General features: G+C 30.8%; 1 protein-coding gene across 1 annotated transcript; it reads right to left on the bottom strand.

The window, feature by feature from the left end:
* Positions 1–550: 550 nt before the first annotated feature.
* Positions 551–15390, bottom strand: LOC111710084 (uncharacterized). The gene is made up of 22 exons (XM_023484108.1): positions 14706–15390; positions 14482–14647; positions 13997–14101; positions 13408–13461; positions 13112–13248; positions 12049–12069; positions 11593–11655; positions 11144–11273; positions 10630–10752; positions 10317–10428; positions 9667–9758; positions 8747–8790; positions 7385–7477; positions 5794–5883; positions 5140–5271; positions 4677–4746; positions 3999–4180; positions 3329–3405; positions 2797–2855; positions 2112–2188; positions 1381–1433; positions 551–691 (listed from the first exon to the last, which is right to left on the bottom strand). The coding sequence occupies exons 1-22, from the start codon at positions 14809–14811 to the stop codon at positions 566–568; spliced, it is 2112 nt and encodes a 703-aa protein (XP_023339876.1). The 5' UTR covers positions 14812–15390; the 3' UTR covers positions 551–565.
* Positions 15391–22628: the final 7238 nt, after the last annotated feature.

The following is a 22628-nucleotide window of genomic DNA, read 5'->3' as shown; positions in this document are numbered from 1 at the left end:
AGACAAACAACTTTATTTACCCTAAGAGTCGTCAAATTTAAGAGTTTCAGGTCGTCCTTACAGTCTCATCCTTAGTGGGTAACTAGGGCTTCCAGCGAACGAAAACTTTCGCGGAAGAATGAGAAAACTTTGGTTCGTATTTCGCAAACTTTTTCGCGAAATTTCGCATTTTTCATGTTGTAGCTGGAATAATTAATTGCGCGAAAAACTTGTTGAAATCTCTGCTCTGAGAGCTCAGCATTATAGCAGTTTCATTATATCATAATCAATAATTTCTCTTCCGTATATTATTTTGCAAAATTTCGCACTTTTTCCCACCGAAGTTGTTTCACTCTTTTTTAACAAAAATTTTTTGCGAAATTTTGGCATTTCTTTTTCGCTAAAATTTAGCGAACTGAGAATCTTTCCTATTGATCTAATTGTCTGATCTTTGTAACCTTATTTCTTAGACCTTTGTATATTTTCGACTCTGAATTATATTAGATCAAAAAGTCAAAGTTTAGACATTAAAGGGTTACTCCATTAGATTGCGAAGATAACGGGATTCGAATATAAATAATTTTTATCACAAATATTTCTTTTTTAAATTAAAAAAGTATTTGCTGAAGAATAATTTCCTTATTGAGTTTCCTGGAGGACTTGAACCAAAAATATGATCTGGTTCAGCAGCAAACCTCTCCATTGACAGAACCTTACATTTTCAGGGAGCTATTAAAGTCGTATTTTCAGGTCACCTTCCCCTTGTAGAGTGGTATTTCTGATTCACAACGGTACACTTTATTAAGGATGACAGAGATATCCTTATTTCATACATAAAACAATTGTTTTTTTTTCTCGACCGATCTTTTAGGACTTGAAGTTTCGGAATTTCCATGAAACTTGTACATTGTAATTTACTCGTTAATTACAATGTACAGTGTACAATATACAATGTAGGTGCGCTAGTAAACACTACAGTTTTCAATATGATTTGCTTAAAAAACTCTGGCGTTGATAATCAGTTCAAGGTTTACAGGGTAACTTTGTGAATCGAATATGTAACTCTTAAATAGAGCAATACATAATTATATACATTGTACAGCAATTCATATAAATATGTACAATGTATATACCTACGTACAATTTACCTACCATTGTACATTTTACAAACCACCGGACAATTTACATGTTTAGTACATTGTACATAAGTATTACAATTTGTACATACTAGATAAATATGCACATTGTACATAACATAAGTATGTACATTGCACAAAAGTATGTGCATTGTACAATGTGCATAAAACTGTACAATGCATGTACAAAAGTATGTACATTGTACATATGTACACCCTTATGTACATAATTATGTAGATTGTACATAATTCTATGTAATAGTACCTGGAAATGAAGACCATGAAGATGGAATGGATGAGAAACGTCCCATGGCAAACCTTAGTATTTTTAATCCAAGTTAGTTTTGACGATTTTTGTAGCAGCTTTTTTATGGACCGGATATAATAACACAAATCTATGTAAGGTTAAAAAAATGTTCGGAGGCCGGATATTTGTGAACCAGGTAGTGTCGTCTTTGAATGTGGAGGGTCTCATAAAATTGTGAACCGGGAATTGTCGTCTTTGCATTTGGATGGTCACATAAAATTGTGAACCAGGTAGTGTCATCTTTGCAGGATGGTTACATANTCGTCTTTGAATGTGGAGGGTCTCATAAAATTGTGAACCGGGAATTGTCGTCTTTGCATTTGGATGGTCACATAAAATTGTGAACCAGGTAGTGTCATCTTTGCAGGATGGTCACATAAAATTGTGAACAAGGTAGTGTCATCTTTGCATGGATGGTCACATAAAATTGTGAACCGGGTAGTGTCATCTATACATGGATGGTCACATAAAATTGTGAACCAGGTAGTGTCATCTTTGCATGTGAAGGGTCACATAAAATTGTGAACCGGGTAGTGTCATCTTTACATGGATGGTCACATAAAATTGTGAACCAGGTAGTGTCATCTTTGCATGTGAAGGGTCACATAAAATTACGTTTACAGTCCCTTTAAGTAGCAAAAATGCACAAATCTGTAAAATTAAATTTTTAGAAAAATATATTTTCTTACCTTCGTCAATAAGAAACATATCAACGATATCTCCAACTTTGAATTTTTCAACATGGTAGCAGTGACAGAAACCCTCCCTGAATTTATTATTTAAATTATAATTTTTACCAATATTCAAACTATTTGATAATTCAGTTATGACCAATAAGCGATTAAATAGAAAGATCCAACTTTAAACAAAGAGCACAAACCCATAATCCAAAAAATTATTTTTACAATTTTAATTTTTTCTTGTTCTTATTTTGATCTTTCATCCAAATAAAGAAAATGTTAGTGTTGACTTTGTGAAGGACATTTTTTACATTTAATATAATTCTAAAATATAAAATAGAAATCAATAATATTTTGTTGAAATTTTCCTTTACAAGGTGCATATATGTCTCGCCTATTGACCAACATTTACCAACCAAATGACTTTGAGCCTATAACAGAGTTTCTTATCGTCCCTTGGGACATTGATAAAAATAACGACACGATCTAAGAAGTTTTCGTGAAAAATTCCCGCATTTTTCGGAAAATTATAAATTCTTTATGAACCCATGGTAAAGTGCAATTCCCCCTTAACACCCATGTAAACTAGATGTAAATAATTATTTACTTCTCAAGAGAGAGAAAAGTAGCATAACATCCCGTTATTATAGAAAATAAAATAGAACATGTTCTTGAAATAGAATATTAAACTTACTTGCAATGCTTCTTTTGATTTAGATTGTCAGAGTTACAAACCATATCAGCATAAACATCCTAACGTTATGATTATTTTCGTAAAAAATATTTTTTTTTCTTCACTGCACTCAATTTACAACTAGAAAAATAAGAATATCTTTGGGAGAAAAATATTTACGGGGCATCTACGTTAAACAGATAATCCCCCCCCCCCCCTCCTACGAGTAAGGGGTCATTATGAAGTTAGTTTAAAATGTTAGTCTTTTCATATCTGTATCAGATCAAATTGTAATATGGAGGATATCGTAGTTTGTCTAGCTTAATTCTGACAATCAACTCCATACGATCTGTGAGAAGAAAGTCACTCTCGTAGAACAACCACAAGTGAAAAAGTCAATTCTCAAGAAGAGAAACATGGATAGCTCATTTTTTATTGATCAGATATATATTTGCAGGATACCGTGGTTAATCTGACATGCCATTCTAATATATAAGAGTATAGCCACTTGACTGAATGATTAAATATCCGTAAACTGTTTATTAAATCTAACCTTGTATTGGGTCAGCATAGGAGATACAGGAGACATCATTGTTATATTGTTGATTTGGGGAGTCCTGGTATATTTTACTTTTTAGGATTAATTAGTTTTTAAATCATTTAAATATTTTCTTTGCGAAGTTGAAATATCCATCTAATCTCGATCTTAAAATTGATCTTGATCTTGATCTCGACCTTGATCTTGATCTTGATCATGATCATGATCCTGATCTTGATCTTGATCTTGATCTTAATCTTGATCTTGATCTTGATCTTGATCATGATCATGATTTTGATCATGATCATNCTGAGATGGAATTTAAAGAATTTGAGCCGCGGTTTAAATCTGCCAAAACCCGGTTTAAATTCAGCGCCGGCTTAAATCTTGAAACATTTGATACAATCATATTTAAGCCGCGGCTTAAATTTAAACCGCCGCTCAAATTCTTTAAATTCGGCCACAGGACAACTCATTAAGAACATTTTAGACCTCTATCTTTAATAATTATGGAGCTAGCAAGGAAGGTAAAAGAAAAAAATATATATTTCTATATTTTTCTATCCTACCCTGTGCATCAACATTTATTTGCATTATATGTCTTTTTTTAATGTTGTAAATTCAAGAAGTTTGAGCATTCTTTATCAAACAGTTTTTTGACGTGTCTAAATTTTGTTAGTATTTATTTCTTCTAATTTTTTTGCATTAAAGTATCTAAACAAAACCTGGAAGGGGGAGCACGTATATTTGTGGTGAATAAAAAATCCCTGATGATGGAAATCTGGATTGTTAAGATCGTAGAATGAATATGCTAGAAAAATTGTTCTATCTGCCTCCCCATCCATTCCTGGCACTTTAGTCATCGATCTGGAATATAGATAGATCGATACATACAGTGTTAACAAGAACATCCTGAAATAGGAAGACGACTTTTAGAATGAAGTTTTAACTTTAAGAAGTCCAATGAGCATGATACACATCAATTGTGTTATGTAAACAGACCCATTTTACTAAATTAGTGATTTGATAAGTGTCTTGTAAACCTATTTGCTTTGTGACAACATAAAATACTGTAGATATATAGATAGATAACTAGATCTGAATTACAGAATATATAAAACACACTTTCAGAAGATAAATTCTAATTTCTTGTTCGAATGTCAGAACAGAATGTCTCGCAAATTTTTAAGCTGAGCATAATTTGTGAGATATTCCTAAAATTCTGTTCTCAAAAACTTACAAAATGTTAAGTGTGGAATTGTAAGAAAAAATTGTTGTTTTTTTCGTCATTTTTTCTATTTTTCAATTTTTTTTTGAATATTTTAAGGTTTTTTATTGTTAATTTGTTTTCAAATTTTCCTACCTAAGATCTGTGACTGTAAGTTTGTTTTCAAATTCCCCAGAATTCACATTTAAAGAATTAACTTGTACTCCTTAAGACATGCATTCATTTCTTATTATTTTTTATATTTATTTTGCAGATCTGGTGCCTTTAATTAATTTTGAACATCATACACTCATTTTGAAATAAATGAGTTTCTAATGTTTTACATGCTAACATCATCAAAACATCCTGATATCCGGTTTATATCCGGTTTAGCCCCCGCGTGCAGGAATCCTATGACATATTAGGATGAGATGATGAGATCAAACAGGTCATGAAATCTTATTAAAATATTATATTTTTGTTAATTCAGAGTAGTTCTTCAAAAAAATTCAGATTTAAATGGTTATTTGTAAATCATTACTATTAGATTTCATAGAATACATTTATCATAAAAATCATTTTATGAGAAATATTTTCTTAAAAAAATAATACATGTTTCCTTTAATGTTTATATACTCCGAGTATTTAGTTTCTCCATCCTTGAAAACATCCTTTATCTGTTTATCTGAACTACCCTTGTACACCAGTAGTGCTGTACCATGTACACCCTTAGCACCACAGTCAAACAGACCTATACATTGTACATACATTAGTCTTGTTAACATACTGGGTTACCCACAAAAGATGAGAAGTCAAAGACGTATTTATTCTTCAATTTTTTTTTCAGAGTATAGTTGGAAAAATTCAATCTTGAAATTATTGTTTTAATCGTTTTTATGTTCATTAATTAAGTCTTATTCTATGTGGATAACCCTGCAGTACGTGAGTGTCCGTCTTTCAAAACATTTAAGGACAACTTTTACACACACAGTTTTAAGACTAAACTTAAATATTGTCAAATGCAACCTACATATAAACTAAAATGAAAGAAAAAAAATTACTTAAACAAACTCAGATTTTCTAATCTTTTTATCTTTGCAACCCAAAGTTGTAAACCTCTAATATTTCAAACCATGAATTCTTTTATATCTGCAAATAATCTCAATTATTAAATATTGGAAATTTCACCAACTAAGATAAAAGGATTGGACCATTTGAGTTTGTGTCAAAACAAAGATAAAAATAAAACCAATTTTAATATTATAATACTAACCTCCGAATTTGATTTTGTATGGTTTGATCTGGTTTCCAGATGTATCAATCACAATATCATATCTCTCACCGTTGTGTGATACAAGGGAGTCTAAAAACAAACTTGGATTTTTAGAAAATTTTTGAAGTTGATTTTTTAATACTTTCATTGAGCAATGTATAAAAATAATAATAATAATAATCGTCGTTTCTCCATCTGGAAAAGTGTTGAATTTTGGGTATTTCCTTCTATGTTTCTTCTTTGGCTGAGATAAAAGTTTCAAGGGTTGACATGACCCTCTTTAGATGGTGGGTAACCCCTGACTAAAGATGACGTTTAGCAGCCCCTTTTTAAAAATGTAAAAACAAAGTATTTTATATACTTCTAGATTTTTCATTATGCTACTATCATATATCTAAGCTTTCAGTGCCTCCTCCAATGATTTGAAGCACTCTGCCCGAAAATAAATTGGATTTTAGTGGAGAAAGAGTAGCTAAAAATTAAAAGTTTTACATTGTAACTTTAAACAGAATTTAGTTCTTCTTCAGATGAGTTGTTTTCTTTTCTTACAGAAATGAATTGAGTTTTTGCCAGAAACTAAAATCCCTGCATCTTGGCAACCTGCTGATGCAAGCCTTTGATATTTCAAACTTAGACTATTCGATCTAACATAATTCATAGTTTGAAATGGCTCAGCTACATTTTGCCTAGTCACAATTTGCCTAGTCACATTTTGCCTAGTCACATTTTGCCTAGTCACATTTTGCCTAGTTACAACTTGCCTAGTCACATTTTGCCTAGTCACAATTTGCCTAGTCACATTTTGCCTAGGTAACAGTTTGCCTAGGTAACATTTTGCCTAATAACATTTTGCCTAATAACATTTTGCCTAGGGTAACATTTTGCCTTGAGTAACAAAAGAGCGCATTTTTCGCCTAGACTATAATTTTTTCACAAAGAAATTTTCAAAAATCCGATAATATTTTTAAAAAATCCGCAAAGTTTTTTGCAAAAATTGCGCAATTTTTTTTTTGATAATTCAATTTTCTATAAACCAATCAGATCGAGAGACACATTGAAAATGGCTCCTATGATAACTGCAGGGCTTACCATGTGGGGTAAGCCCAACTACAGGGATAAGAATAACCATGGCCTTACCAACAAGCTGCTGAAAATTAAAGCCACAGAAAAGATTGAGAAATAAGATAAATAATGATAAATAAAGATATAAAGATCTACGACATCAGGTTGAACAGATATACGTATAGGAAAATCAGAGTTTGTGGCAAAGCATCAACTAGTTTAAACTTCAACTTGTTTGTAAACAAATGGGGTTTGAAGGTCTTGGATCAGCTGTTGTATCTTTTCTAAAATAGATTGAGAAAAAAAGATCTTAGGATAGGGGTTTAGGGATTGTATACATCTTACTGCGTCGGCACAGGATATTTTGTTTAACCATTGTTTACAATATTTGTTAATGTTTACAATAAAACTAGTTCCAGAGCTGTTCTCGGGCGAAACAATAACATGTAAATAATATCTTAATCCTAAGTTCTATGTTCTTTTACTCTACTATAATGACAACACGTTTTTTATTTTGAATACAAGTTTCCTGCAAGAACTGGTTTTATATCCATTCCGTCCGTTGCAATAACCAGCATCTTGTGACCCTCTATTGACATCTCAACTGGACACATGCTCACACCTGGGACAATAAACAAAATAGAAGTCGGGCGACAGAAAAAGTTCCGTTTAAAGGGACTGTAAGCGTAATTTCACGTGCCCCTCCATGCAAAGATTGCAATGCCCGATTTACAACGGTAACTTTGTCCGATCAATTAAATAAGCATGTTTTTGTTTATTTAAACTGTTTATTTTCATTTGTGGGTTCTCTGCAAAAGTGGCTTGCGGATTTCTTGCTAATAAGAAGTAATGGAGACATTATCAGATTGAAATACTTGTTAACTCAGGTAAACAATGGTATCTTCCATACTTTTGACCATATTAAGGTTTCGATGGTATTGTTGTAATTCAGGCTTTATTTGCATGGAGGGTTACCTGAAATTACGCTTACAGTCCCTTTAAGAATGGGAGTTTTGTCGCTTACAGTTCCTTTAAAAATGGGAGTTTTGTCGCTTATAGTCCCTTTAAGAATGGGAGTTTTGTCGCTTAAGTCCCTTTAAGAATGGGAGTTTTGTCGCTTACAGTCCCTTTAAAAATGGGAGTTTTGTCGCTTATAGTCCCTTTAAGAATGGGAGTTTTGTCGTTTACAGTCCCTTTAAGAATGGGAGTTTTGTCGCTTACAGTCCCTTTAAGAATGGGAGTTTTGTCGTTTACAGTCCCTTTAAGAATGGGAGTTTTGTCGCTTACAGTCCCTTTAAAAATGGGAGTTTTGTCGCTTAGCCTTACAGTCCCTTTAAGAATGGGAGTTTTGTCACTTACAGTCCCTTTAAGAATGGGAGTTTTGTCGCTTATAGTCCCTTTAAGAATGGGAGTTTTGTAAATAAAAAAAGAACCAATAATGTAAAATAGGAAACGAAGAACGGAAAAGAACTAACATGAGGGATAAGTTTTGTTACTTCTATGCAGCCTAAAAAAGGAAAAGTAAGTTTATTTTAAAACCTTTCTTATATAAATGTTAAGGGGGGGGGGGGCAAACTAATCTGCAATTTGTGCCTTAATTGGATGTTAAACCAATAGTTAAACAGTTTCTATCTAATCGCTTATGGCACGATCGATGAGGTCAAAGAACTTAGAAACTCTCATTTCAACTAGGATTTGGAATTTGTCGATCATTATTTATTTCAAAAAATGTGCTCTCAACATTTACGGTTACGAAATTTACAATTCACAAAACCCCTAGCGAGCATTTCATAAGTCAAAAAATAAAAGTAGATGACTTTTTTTTATATAATTCAAAATTTAACAAGTTTTCCGAATTAATTGCGATATTATGGAAATGTTCAAAATTTACCTGCGTTAATAATTCTGAATCTGTATTTTTTCCCTTGCTCAACACTGAATTAAATTTCAGAATATGATCGAAAAAATTTAACTTTAAATAATTTGATTTTTGACAAAATTGCATTTTTTAACATAAAGAATAAAAAGAGAGGAAGAACTTATTTTCAAATAAATCATGATTTTTAAGTTGAAAAACGATCTGCTTAATCCAATTGATCAATTATGTAGCTTTTTAACAAACATTATCGACCCATAACTACTTCGATTAAGTACTTTGCCGGAATTTGTGTTAATGATCACCGATTATTTTTGTCAGAAGGCGATAAAAATGGGTGCATTACTTTATAGAAAATGTTAGGATATACTTTATGCTGTGTAAGATAAATTAAAGTTAGAAAAACTGAAAAAAGTTTTTTAAAAAAATTTATAAAAAAACTCTTTTAGATGCACAAGAAACCTCATGTAAATTGTACATCTTTATTTACATACATGAAAAGAGATTCGTAAATTCTTCAATCAAATAAACAAAATTTGTTTGTTTATGTTTCGTATTCCTCCCATGAGATTGCAGTACACTTAAATTGCAAGCAAAGGAAACAAACTCACATTTTCTCATCCTTGTATGTTCGCAACCTGATGATGTAAACCTCTTATATTTCAAACTTAGTTAGACTCGTTTGAAATTTGGGTTGCAAAGATATAAGGATAAAAAATCACAGTTTGTTTAAAAACTCCTGTTTTGTAATCCCAGAGGCCGAATTTAAAGAATTTGAGCGGCTTAATTTGGTTGGTTTTACTTAAAATTGTATCAAATGTTTCAAGATTTCAGCCGGCGGTCAATTTAAACCGGGTTTTGGCTGATTTAAGCCGCGACTTAAATTCTTTAAATTCGGCCTCAGGATAAATCATAATGATAGATAGATATTCTGCCTGAATTGTTCAACGGGTGTGAAGAGCCCGGGGACGACATTTATTCCAAAATTCTTGAATCGTCCTTTTCCATTTATGAGAAAACTCTCCGGCTAATCAAATATTTTCAACAAAATTTAATTTTTAATTGACTGTTGTTGCAACCTTACATTTTAAAGGGGCATACCCTATTCACAATGGTATCCTTTAAACCTTTAGTTGATCAATAAAATATATTGTCATTTTTTTATTTTAAAAAGTGTTCTATTCTAACAATTTTCTCCATTGTATCTGAAGTAGATGTTCGTATAAAGTCACTTTTTAGAAATACAACAATTGGAAATTGATTATTGAGAATATCTCATGCAGAATATTTGATCAGACAAATATTTGAAGGGTACCGTTGTGAATCCATTCAGGGTAAAAAAAATCTTTTAAATTTTATTAATAAATTCATTAAAAGTTTTGATTTTCTTGCTTGGGAAAAATAATCAAAGAATCAAATATCAGCTTCTCTTTGTTTTATTATAAACTTGTAATTCGAAGAAAGCTTTTTAACAATCAAAACCTTTGTAAAAAAAGTCGTCTTCGTTGTATTGATATAAACGCCGACCACTGCATCTTATATTGATACATTTTTAACTAAAAAGTAAAATTTTGATAAAAATTTCCTTGTTTGATCCATCATCCCAATGATGAGGAATAAACTGATCGACCCCTGTCTTGTGAACCCAGTCCTGGACGATCATCACGTGATCGTCCAGATCCTCGTCGTACAAACTCCTGACAATCAAACCAATTAATATGAGTCGATCAAAATTGTTATAAACATTGCCCTTGATTCAATTTCAGTAAGTTTTTTCGATCAACGAATAAATTGAATACAGGCACATCATACAAGAAAGGGTAAAATTTAAGAGAAGATCTAAATCAGTTTTGAAAAGTAAAAGCTGTTTAAAAAAGTATAAAAATTTTACTTCTAACCTATGAAGATTTTCTACATCTGGTACTCTAACTATAAGTTTTCCGTAGTTTCCATCCTCACGCTGGAACGCAGCATGCGCATGATACCAATGTGTTCCAGCAGGGTTTGCTATAAACTTATACCTAGATTTAAGGGATTCTTAACAAATATTTGAGTAGGTACAGTACAAACTGGGACCGGAAAGGTTGACCCTGCTCGGAAATTTAAATGTACTACGGCTGCTTGTGACTTATCGCCGATTTCAGGGTAAATTTAAACCGTAAAAATAAAACATTTTCAAACCTGTATTATTTCTTTATAGTTCATTAACGTGCGCTTAAAGGAGATTATGTTAAGAACTTCACTTGAGTGGATTTAATTATGTTAAATCAATCTTTGAAATCTATTTTTCTTTTAAGAAGTGTTTATCAAATCTATCTATCTATCTATCTATCTATCTATCTATCTATCTATCTATCTATCTATCTATCTATCTATCTATCTATCTATCTATCTATCTATCCCAGGTATAACCTGAAGGTTTGTCTAGGTAGGATAGGACACTGATTGACTCCCGGTACTCCATCCGACCAGGGGGTTGGATTTTTTATCCTCCTTGATACTGTATTTCGTCTTCTAATATTTCGAGGCAGGGGTCTTTTATCTGAAAAAGTATAAATTTCTATGAAAAAATTTAATCTTTTTCTAGGCAGTTGACATAAAGATATTTTCTGATACAGTGATCGAACCAGAAAACTCTGGAATAGTCAGATGACTTTAAGACTCTAGTAAAGAATTTGAGTAGTCCCAATGAATATGAGAAGTGTAAATAGACTTATTTAACTGAATAAGTTATTAATCAAGTTCCTAGTAAATTTTGTTTGCTTTGTAACAACATCAAATAAACTTAATTGTTACTTAATACTTTAATGTCGTTTTCCTATTCCACAGTATTCTGGTTTTCACTGTTTTTAAAAGCTTACTCTTTGGTCTCCATCCCCCCATCCCCCATCCATCTATCCATCCCAAAACTCTGTTATTGTTTTCTATAAAGAAATTATTCCATCTTCGTTGTTTTCAATTGATTGTAAATATATAATCAAGCTAATGTATAAGCATGGGATTTTAAAGCATAAAAATGTATATGCGCATTATGTTAAATTAAGGATATTAGTTATTAACTAATGTCATAAAAAATCCCGAATTTTTGAGAAAAGCATTGATTCTTTACTTAACCAATTTTCCCTTTAAGTATGAATTTTTCGCGTTTAACAATTTCAATTTTTTGTTGTGCTAGATACAATTTTAACAGAAAGTCAAGATTTTGAAGCAATGTATATATTGCACATAAAAAGTCTGAATATCCCCCTCCTACAAATAAAAGCTTTAAAATTCCACATTAAAACTTATTTTTTTTTAACTATTGTGCAACATCTTACCTAATCCAACATAACCAATCTCTAAAACAGAATTTGATTTTTTTAAAATAAATGGGAATTTTCATTTTTAAATATCTGAACAATCCCTTTAATTTATTTGTCAAAATATCTGAACAATCCCTTTAATTTATTTTTCAAAATATCTGAAAAATACCTTTAATTTATTTTTCAAAATATCTGAACAATCCTTTTAATTTATTTTTCAAAATATCTGAACAATCCCTTTAATTTATTTTTCAAAATATCTGAACAATCCCTTTAATTTATTTTGTTCAAAATATCTGAACAATCCCTTTAATTTTTTCCTTCAAAATATCTGAACAATCCCTTTAATTTATTTTTCAAAATATCTGAACAATCCTTTTAATTTATTTTGTTCAAAATATCTGAACAATCCCTTTAATTTTTTCCCAAAATATTTGAACAATCCCTTTAATTTATTATTCAAAATATCTGAACAATCCCTTTAATTATTTTGTTCAAAATATCTGAACAATCCCTTTAATTTATTATTCAAAATATTTGAACAATCCCTTTTATTCATTATTCAAAATAGTTGAACAATCCCTTTAATTTATTATTAAAAATATCTGAACAATCCCTTTAATTTATTTTTCAAAATATCTGAACAATCCCTTTAATTTATTATTCAAAATATCTGAACAATCCCTTTAATTTATTTTTCAAAATATCTGAACAATCCCTTTAATTTATTATTCAAAATATGTGAACAATCCCTTAAGTTTGTACTGTACTGATTCATTTCCTATTCACAACGGTACCGAATACCCTTTGCCTGATGAAAAATGAATGAGCTATTCATGTTTCTATTTTTGAAATTTGATTATTTCAATTTTAGTTTCTCTAACTTTAACAGAAACTTATAAACTCAAAAATTGATGAGTCATATTAAACACTTTTCGAGCCAATAAATTACGATATTTTTTAATTCTTGATAAGATAAAGTTTTTAAAAATACCCAGATTCGTGAATCCGACAAACACTTCACTTCACTTGAAATTTCAACATCAGTCCCTTAGATATTTCATATTTATATTCTTACCTTCCTCCCCCTCAATATCTCCATGCATATACTGTCCGTGCCAGTGCATTGTTGTTGTTTCTACTGGGAGTTTGTTTACAACATCTACCACAACCTTATCCCCAGAACATACAGATATAGGTGTTCCAGGCAGCTGTCTAGGATAATAATAATAATAATAATAATAATAATAATAATAATAATAATAATAATAATAATAATAATAATAATAATAATAATAATAATAATAATAATAATAATAATAATAATAATAATAATGATAATAATAATAATAATAATAATAATAGCAATAATACCTATTAACTGTAATAACTCCTCTCTCTACCCCATCACCAGCAACACAGTGAGGTCTAATTACAGATTAATTAAAAGAAAAAACAGAATAAATTCATAATTTAAGAAAATGGAATAATTAATGCATTGCTCAAACTGTAATGTTTATCTCTAAACATAATAACTTCTCATTCCTGTACTGAAAACTTAAGAATTGTGAATATCAAGATTAATAATGTTGGATCTACTTTTTTGTTAATCTTAAAATTATTTTAATCTGTATTTTGTATCCCGTAAAGTTTTAAAATTTAACCAATTATAGTGGTTTACGCAGAAGCCAGAAAATTTGAAATTAAAATTAAAAATAAACATAAATTTATGAATAAATTCTGTTGCAATTTGCTTAATTTTCCTGGGGGAGGGGGGGGCGAGGGGGGCAAAACTATCCCCACCAGACAATTGACGGCAGTTATCATTATTTAAAACTTATTTAGTTTTCTGTAACAGTCGGTGATACTAAAGAAATATCTATTCACCTGTAACAGTCGGTGATACTAAACAAATATCTATTCACCTGTAACAATCGGTGATACTAAAGAAATATCTATTCACCTGTAACAATCGGTGATGTTCAGAGGACACTCAAAGCACGCTTTCCCAAGAACTGAATACCACTCAACAATAAACTCATAGTAGCAGGTTTTTGCCTCCCCAACTCTGTAAATATTCAAGTTTTAATAGTTTTGATTTAATTACTTATGTTCACTCGCAGAAATATCTTTTTCGAGAAATTATGATCTAAATTAAAGAACTCTAATACTTAACATTTGTCCTTTCATGATTTTCCTTATGGGCTGCAACCTATTTCGTAACTGTATACAGTATTTTTCAGAAATATACAAATTATAACAGTCAGAAGTTTTCCAGGGGTTTTGATTATTGGCCAGTCATTGCAAATGAATCCCAGCATGAATCTTAAAAGTACGTATAACAAAAAAAATGGAGTCATGCAACGGCCAGGATGTATGGTTTAAGCAGGATCAATGGACTGCAAATTTCAATGGAGTATCGGTTTAAGAATTCTCAGAATAAATTACTTGCAGGTTCGGCTACAGGGATGTGGATCCAGGTTCTTGTCTGGCACGCATCTATCGTAGTGAGGATCACAATTGTTAAATGAAATGGAAGGATCAAAAATTGAGTTTTCTGGTTCAAGCGGAAATGATATATTATCTTCCTCTTGATCAACAGAAATATCTGCTCCTAAAAAGTATTTTAGATTGTAAAATGGTTACAAAATTATTTCTGAAATCATTCCCACCTTTTCCTTGTCTGGCATTCATAAGAAGAATCATCATAGGAACCCAAGATATTGGTGGATTCATTGATTGATGTAATGTCGTGTCTACGCCCATATTCCCGAACATAATGTTGTGCGGCAACTGATCTTGTCCTGTTCCAACTCCACTAGCGGGAAATCTGGAACTATTGATTAGAAAACATCTGCCCTTCTAGTTTAATTTTATTACACATTAACATTGATATGCTTGAGAAAGGTTGTAATTACATAAAAATTTTATCTAGAAAAATAGGGGATGTTGTTAATACCAGTATGATAACAAACAAAAAATTGTATCATTGAACTCTTATAGCGGCAGGGGGGTTTAAAGCCTAAATGTGTATTATATTTTTGATAAGTAAAATTTTTATGGAATTTAGATTATAACTCTGTAGATCTTTAATCTCGTTTTTACTATAATTTTTTTAGTAATTCACTTTGTTTTTAGCAAAAAATGTTTTTGTCGTGACATCTTTTAAATTTCAGGACATTTGGGCTTGATCTTTCAATTTTTCCTACAGGGCTACCCACAAAGAATGACACTTTAATTACGACCTAAAACTCTGAAATAGAACAGCCCAAAGATCGAAAAGGACTTAATGAAGGTCTTATAAACCTCCATTCAGAACAGAAATATTCCCGATTCACAACGATACCTTTAAAACCTAAATCTGATCAATAATGTAAAAGATTTTTCTGGCTTGACAAGTGTTTAATTCTGATATTTTCTATATTGTTTTCAAAAAAAAATACGTAAATCACTTTTGCAGAGAAACCACAGATGAAAGTAATCAGTTTTCAAAATTAAAAGCGTGGATACTAATGATACAAATTTTAAATCTCACTCATTATTAATCAAACAAAGCTTTTAAAGGGTATCATTACAAATTCCATTCTACCAATGGATGGTTAATTCCGTACAGTCGTCTAGCTATGAAATCTTAAATTTTTCAGATAACCCTGTAACTCTGCAATTGGCTCCAATCACAAAATATAACTTTTGGATGAATTATCGTCCATCTCTTGAACTCTTGATCTCGACATCCGATGTGGGTTCTTTCATATATGAGAATCAATGCTTGATCCCTCAAGTAAAGTTATCCCCGCTATGGGACATCGAAGAGGAATTAAATTAATCCGTCGCGTAGGTCTGCATAAGATAAAGGTCAATGTATAACCCCGAGATTAACAACACAAAAATTCTGACTTCTGTGTCCGAATTTAATGAATTTAAGCTGCGTCTCAAATCACCCAAAACCCGGTTTCAATTGAGCGCCGGCTTAAATCTTGAAAAACGGAATACAATTTTAAGTGGAACCAGCAATATTTGATTTTAGTTACGGCTCAAATTCTTTAAATTCGGGCCTCTGGATTCAAAACACAAAGATTTGACCTAGCTGTATCTTTCTTAGATAGATTGTAATAATTGTTCGTTTTTCATTTTATCATTTATTTTGAGTTCTTGACTTCTTAGGGAGAGAGCACTGAAGTTATAATTTGTCAAATGTAATGTCTGAAAAATATAAACAACTTATGATTATAACAAGCAAATGTATATTGAACAGTTACTGATCAAAGACTGCTTTTAAACCAAATAAACATTTTTTTATTTAACTGGTGTATTTAATAGGGCGTGGTTCTTTTTGCTTTACAATTATAGAAATTTCTGACAAGTTTTACAATAGGATTCCATGAATAAAACTGCGCTAAACAATGCTTGATGGGCATGGGAGAAAGAGTTTTTATTTTACAAAACATTAAAATTGACGAGGAAAAATTTAAATTTGCAGAGAAAGGAAGATAAAAAATCAAAATAAAAAAATCCAAGATCTTAAGCAAAAATTTATCCGGATTCTACCAATAACTTGTTTTCAATTGAAGAACAAGAAAATTCAGTTTTGAAATGTACATATCCAAGGCTTCAAAAAAGTAAAATCGAACCAGGCCGTCGAGGAAAAAGTAAACTTTGTAGTTTATTTCTGAAGTACTTAACAAAATTCTTTGAGGAGAATACACCTCCCAAAGCTAAGGTTGTGGGAATATTTTCCGCAAATTCAACAAAAGTTTTAGTTTAAGTTTTTATATTTTAAGTTCATTGGTTTGGTGGCGGGTTGTTATACGTTTTCGACGATGAATACAATAGCTTTTATGAATAAGAATTGTAGAATTCATACTAAAAATATAATAAAACAAGACTTTCGTATATATATGTTGCGTATAGCCGGCCAAACGGCTGCACCGATTGGGCTGAAATTCTCTGTGGACACAAAAAAAAATTTCAACGGGCAACGCCGGGCCCTTCAATAATATTGAGGAAAAATGTTTAAGGTTTGCGAAATAAAATAGAATTTCAAGCATCTTTTTAATTCGTGCTGATTTTTGACAATCTTTACGTTTAGTTAGTTTAGCTATTTTTCTTTCTACTTTGCGCCCATCTTCTATTTCAATTGTGAACATGTTCTCTTAGTATACATTGTAAAACAAAAACAAAAAAAGTTCGCCGATTTTATAAAAAAGAGTCCGTGGATTTTCAAAATTTAATGAAAATCGAATTTTTTTGGAGGCAAATCTTTGAAATTTTGATCATCCAAAACCTTCCCTGGGGTCATGCGAGGAAAAAAAGACATGAACACAAAATAAATTAACAAGATAGGATGAACAAATATCTTGGACAAAAAAATTGTCAGATTGAGTACAAATAAAAACTTGAAAAACAAGCCCAAACTGTGCAGAAAGGGTAAATATTGAAGGCTAATGTGTTAATGACTCAATTCTGTTATTTTGAAGAAATTAAAGCTCTACATATTGAATGAAATGGTCCTCTAGAAAGAAGTGGCATGATTCCTGCGCTCTGATGAATGTGGTAAAATTAAAAATAAATAAATTAATAAATTTGTGTTATTAACGTGCATCATGTTTAATTTGGCATTTACTAAAATAATTGTCTAATTGAACCCTGGCTAGATTTTGGTTAGTTTAGACAAATATAATTCAGTTTGTCTATGAATCTGATTCTTCATGTGTAAATTTTAATTTACTATATTAAAGTATAAATCAGAAATATAACAATTCAAAACTATATACACAAGAAATAAATCTTTTGTGTCAAAAAAGTAGATTTTTTTTCTGTCTTAATTAAAATAATGTCATCCCCCCCCCCCCAACATGTAATAACACAAAAATTTCTAAAAATAAATAATATTTGAAAGTTTTTAACACCCTAAATAAAATGCAAACTCAGTTTTGAATAACAATGAATCATGATCACTGATAAAATGAACAACTAGTCAAATGACTTGGAAAAAACCCCAAATAGTTTAATCCTCCGATTCTATTTTGCGTTTCAACTTTTTTGTGTACAATAAATCTTGCACATGCGAAAAAATTCTAAGGACATCCCCCCCCCCCCGTTGTCCCTGAATTGTTATCCACAATAATCTGGTTTAAAGCTCTGAACAATCCATCTGTTTAAATCTAATTGGTTAAATCTAATCCATGGTCTAGTAAACACTTAACAATATAAAAAACAAGATTCCAGATCTAAAGCTCTTAACAGGACATACACAGGGATACATATACAGGGTGTCTCAAAAAATATGATTATTTTCAGCAAGTTTTGCTATTCTCTATATAGGCCCTCCGTCAGAATATAGCTGTACAAATACAATTTCTAAAAATATATATCAAAAATGTTGTAAATTTGATTTCTACATTTAATAATTTGATATATTTGTATCCTCAAATAGAGTCAAATTGTTTTGAGAAAGAGAATATACACTGGTGCATTTTTTTGAGACACCCTAATAAACACAAATTGAAAACTTCAAGATTTGAATGAGATATTGAAAGGTATATAGCGTTGTTGGGATATAACTAACGAAACTAAGCGTAATGAGTTTTGACCGCTGATATCTGAAAGAGTACAAGTTCAAAATCCAACCAAGGGCACATAAAAGACCTGATTTATTGGGGTTCCCTATACAATGCACAGTGCATTTATTTAACAACGGTTTACCATAGTGGTTACAGTTAGAAAACCCCCTCACCTCATCCAAGAAATATTTATCAAAGGAACCAAGATTAGAAAGTACCCCCCCTCCTGAAAAATGGTTTGTCAAGGGATTAAAAGTTTGAACGTCACCCCCCCTCCTCTCTTCCATTCGGAAATAAGTAATTAAGTAATTGAGAAAAGATATGTAGATAAACAATTGAATACTGCACACTTAGGACTCACAATAGCCGATCAACAAGAACAATTATGAAGAGAAATAATATTTCAAATTTTTGGGGGGGGTTTTCATTTTAATTATTTATGAATAAGACCATAAAAGATGTTCTGGATATTATCGTAAAAGCTCAGTTTCTAAAGTTGAACTGATGACAAAAAGCAGAAATATTTGTGTGGAATCCCCAGAGTATGACACAGTCAATCTTTTATTTTATTTTCACCTATTTTGGGTTTCTCCCTTTTACAACCATATTTGGCATTATGTACGTTTATTCCATTGGACAATTTTCCTTGTGAGCTTTGATCAAATATAAGTACAGTTTCTTATAATACAAATTACTCTAAACCCCCAACATACCCATTGGTAGAAATGTACTGGAGTTATTAATTTCTGTAAGTTGTTTTAGAATTCCCAGCGAGTGCAATTGTTGCATCATAACCAATCTTTTATCTTCAATTTTTTAAAGCATACTTAACAACTTTTCAAAATCAAGTTTGCATTAAGAAGACGATTTATGGTACTTCTAAAAGTAAATTAAATTGTTTACTTTGTCCGTTTTTAAAACTAAATAAAAATGAATTAAACAAAATTTGCAATGCCCTGGATTAATGGATATGTAAACTGCTATATTCATGTGACAGAAACATGCTTGAATTAGTCCTACCGCCCACTGCACTGGCCGTTTTAGGGTTAAAATCGGTCAACAAGTTATCAAGCTTTTACTTGTAAATTTAATAACTAACTGAAAATTTTCTCTCAGAGAAAAAAGTATACATATCAGTATATATATATATATATGAAATCTGAGATTCATTAAAAAAACCTTAATTTCTAAACAATATGCGGACATATATTCCTTATATTCGTAAACATATATTCGGCTTGTTTGTTTATTTGTTTGTTTGTTTGTTTCCACATAGGATAGGCGCAAATATTTTATAGTATCTCACATATCCCGAGGACAGGTATATGTCGAATTTATGTTGAATACATTTTTTGAAAAGATCCATTGAAAAATTCGCAAAATTGTTAGCTTAACAATTTTAAAAAAAGAGCGGCTTGATAAAAACGTTGAAAAGCTAACATATTTACTTTTTATTTGTCTAAAGGGTATCCGTTTTTTTTAAGTGCCTTTATTCTTAAACTGAATGTCGTCCTGTCTTTTCCTGCGCTTTCCTTAGGATTCCCTGTTTTCAAAACATATTTTATATTTGACGTAACTTTAAAATTGGGCTTTTTTTAAATTTTCATTTTTTAAAAACCCAAAAAAACAAGATTTTGAATTCGGAAGAAAACCAAAATAACACCCTGTAATTTAGTTTTGAATCTATAAAATTGTCAATTTTTTACTAGAAAAAATTTAACGACATTTTTGGAAACTTCTTTTAAAGATCTAAATAACTAAAACATGAAAAGTAAAGTTTGAAGATAATTAAAAAAATTATGAATTACCAAAGTTTTTTAAATTTTCATGTTTTACAGGTCACCCTGTACAAAAAAAAATTTAAAATTTAATTGAATATGTTTTTTTCATGAGTACAATCAAGTTTTGTTATGACAAGATCCTTCTAAAACAACTTCTCTAATAGTTAATGGTCTCGTCACTAATGGGTGTTATTATTCAATGTTAAACCATGAATGCAGAGAAGATTATCAAGAAGGGACCTTTTTGATGAAATAACCATGCATTGAGAACTTTTTTGAGAATGTTTAAACTCTTATAATCAAAAGGGGTAAAATTTCTCATTGATTCTAGTCTTAGTTTCCATAACATTATTTTCGGGTTGGATTGGAAGCAACTTGTGAACCATAATATTTTAATAATTAAGGTTTTTGAAACAATCCATCCACCCACCCCGCTTATTTTTAGGGGCTCAAAGTGGAAATGACAAGTTGAATAATGGCCATCTATACTTATTTCAAGGCCATAATATTTGTATTTGGTGATAAATATTGCAAATACAGATTTTAATTTCAACTGTTTATTTGTAAATCAAACATGTTTCTTTTCTTCAAATCCTTCAAACATAGTTTATTTATTTTGTAAAAGTATCAAAACTATTTTGTCGTATTTACTGTTCAATATTCCCTCTTTTTCAGTAAACCCATGCATTCACCCTACAGTATAAGAATCAGTAAACTAAATGTCGTCTTTCGACTCCCTTTATGCATAGAAATGTACGTCACCAAGGATTTTGTATAGTTTGCATTTATTTAATGAAAATAAAAAAAACTTTTCTCAACTAAACTGTTCTTTATGTTGATGCCCCCTCCCTCCTTTCCTCCCAACAAATCTACTGAAACGTGTAATTATATATTCGCACAATTTGAGATTTTCCACAATATAACTTTAGGCAATGAAAAGCTTGCAAAACCATCGACCGGGCAATTACATAAGATTAAGACATGCAAAATTGCCAACTTCTTTTTATTGACATTTTTAGCATTTAACAATTTCTTGGAAAACTAATAGTTGAATAAAATTAATAGTATACCCATGATACACGAAACCTTTAGAATTTAAAGAACCAAAGAAAATGGTAGATTTAAATAAAGAACCAACAGAGCGGGGATATGGAAGGTTTGGGTTTAGTTTGCTCAGAAAATTTGTGATTTTTTTCGCAAAAAAGTTTGATAATAATGATAATTATAAGAATGATCATGAGGATATACAATAACAATGTAACAATATTGATTAAAGTATAAATAATATAAAAGTAATAATAATAGTGACAATAAATATTGGTAGAAATGTACTGGAGTTATTNATCCCTTCCAACCTTTTTCTCTATATCCTTCCAACCTTTTCCCTGTATCCAATCCAAAATTTCCCTTTATATCCAATTCAACAGCTTTTCCAAATATCCCTCCAACCTTTTACCTATATCCCTCCAACCTTTTCCCTATATCGAATTACCAATTTCCTGTGAACAGGGAATCTCAACAGTCTGTACCAGTTTTTTATTAGATCATACCAAAATACCAAACTATTTACTCTTAACATTTTTAAGAGTAAATATTTTTTAAACAAATCGAATTGGAATGAAACATTAGAAAATACAAACATTGTAAAATATACATGAAAAAAAACATTAGACGATCAAATATTTTCATTTTTATTTTTAAAGATTTGACAGAAGGGGAATTCCTAAAAATGTCCGTGTTCAGTACACATGGGATTGAATTTAATCTATTTTTAATTTATTCAATTATATCTGTAAATACTGAAAATTAATTTCAAATTCAAATAACCATATGAAATTTATGAATCTCAAAAATGTTTTTTTTAAATTTTACACATTTTTTAGCTCAGACGTTGACTCAGGTCGTTTCTTGATTGTAAACAAAGTATTTTAAGAATGTGAAGATGCTAAAATATTATAAACTAGGTTTAGAACAGAGTGTTTCCCAGGTTAATTAAACCCGCTGTTAACCCGCGCTTGGTCGTAAATTACGATTTTAGCTGTTTTTCCTTTTTTCGACCAGTCCACTAGGAATCTAAAAACCAAGAACATTTCCGTGGTTCTCCCGAGTTCCCCAATACACATTTGAGGCAAATCGGTCAAGGGGTTCATGAGTTATTATCGGACACACAAACAAACAAACATACAAACAGATTGCAACTTTATATATATGGATGACGTACATAGACATGGTCAGGAACTTAAAAAAGTTT

This window comes from Eurytemora carolleeae, unplaced genomic scaffold (assembly GCF_000591075.1).
Source record: "Eurytemora carolleeae unplaced genomic scaffold, Eaff_2.0 scaffold676, whole genome shotgun sequence".
NCBI lineage: Eukaryota > Metazoa > Arthropoda > Copepoda > Calanoida > Temoridae > Eurytemora > Eurytemora carolleeae.
Note: the sequence above shows the minus strand (reverse complement) of the source record. Positions and strands in the feature narration are given on the sequence as shown.

What these genes read in the sequence shown, in the direction of transcription:
- LOC111710084 (XM_023484108.1), bottom strand. Translation starts at nt 14,811, where the DNA reads ATGTTCGGGAATATGGGCGTAGACACGACATTACATCAATCAATGAAT. An exon ending in ATTCAGAATTATTAACGCAG is followed by an intron (nt 7,478 to 8,746) that starts GTAAATTTTGAA and finishes TTATTGTCCCAG; the next exon opens with GTGTGAGCATGTGTCCAGTT. An exon ending in GGAGTATATAAACATTAAAG is followed by an intron (nt 4,747 to 5,139) that starts GAAACATGTATT and finishes GCATGTCTTAAG; the next exon opens with GAGTACAAGTTAATTCTTTA.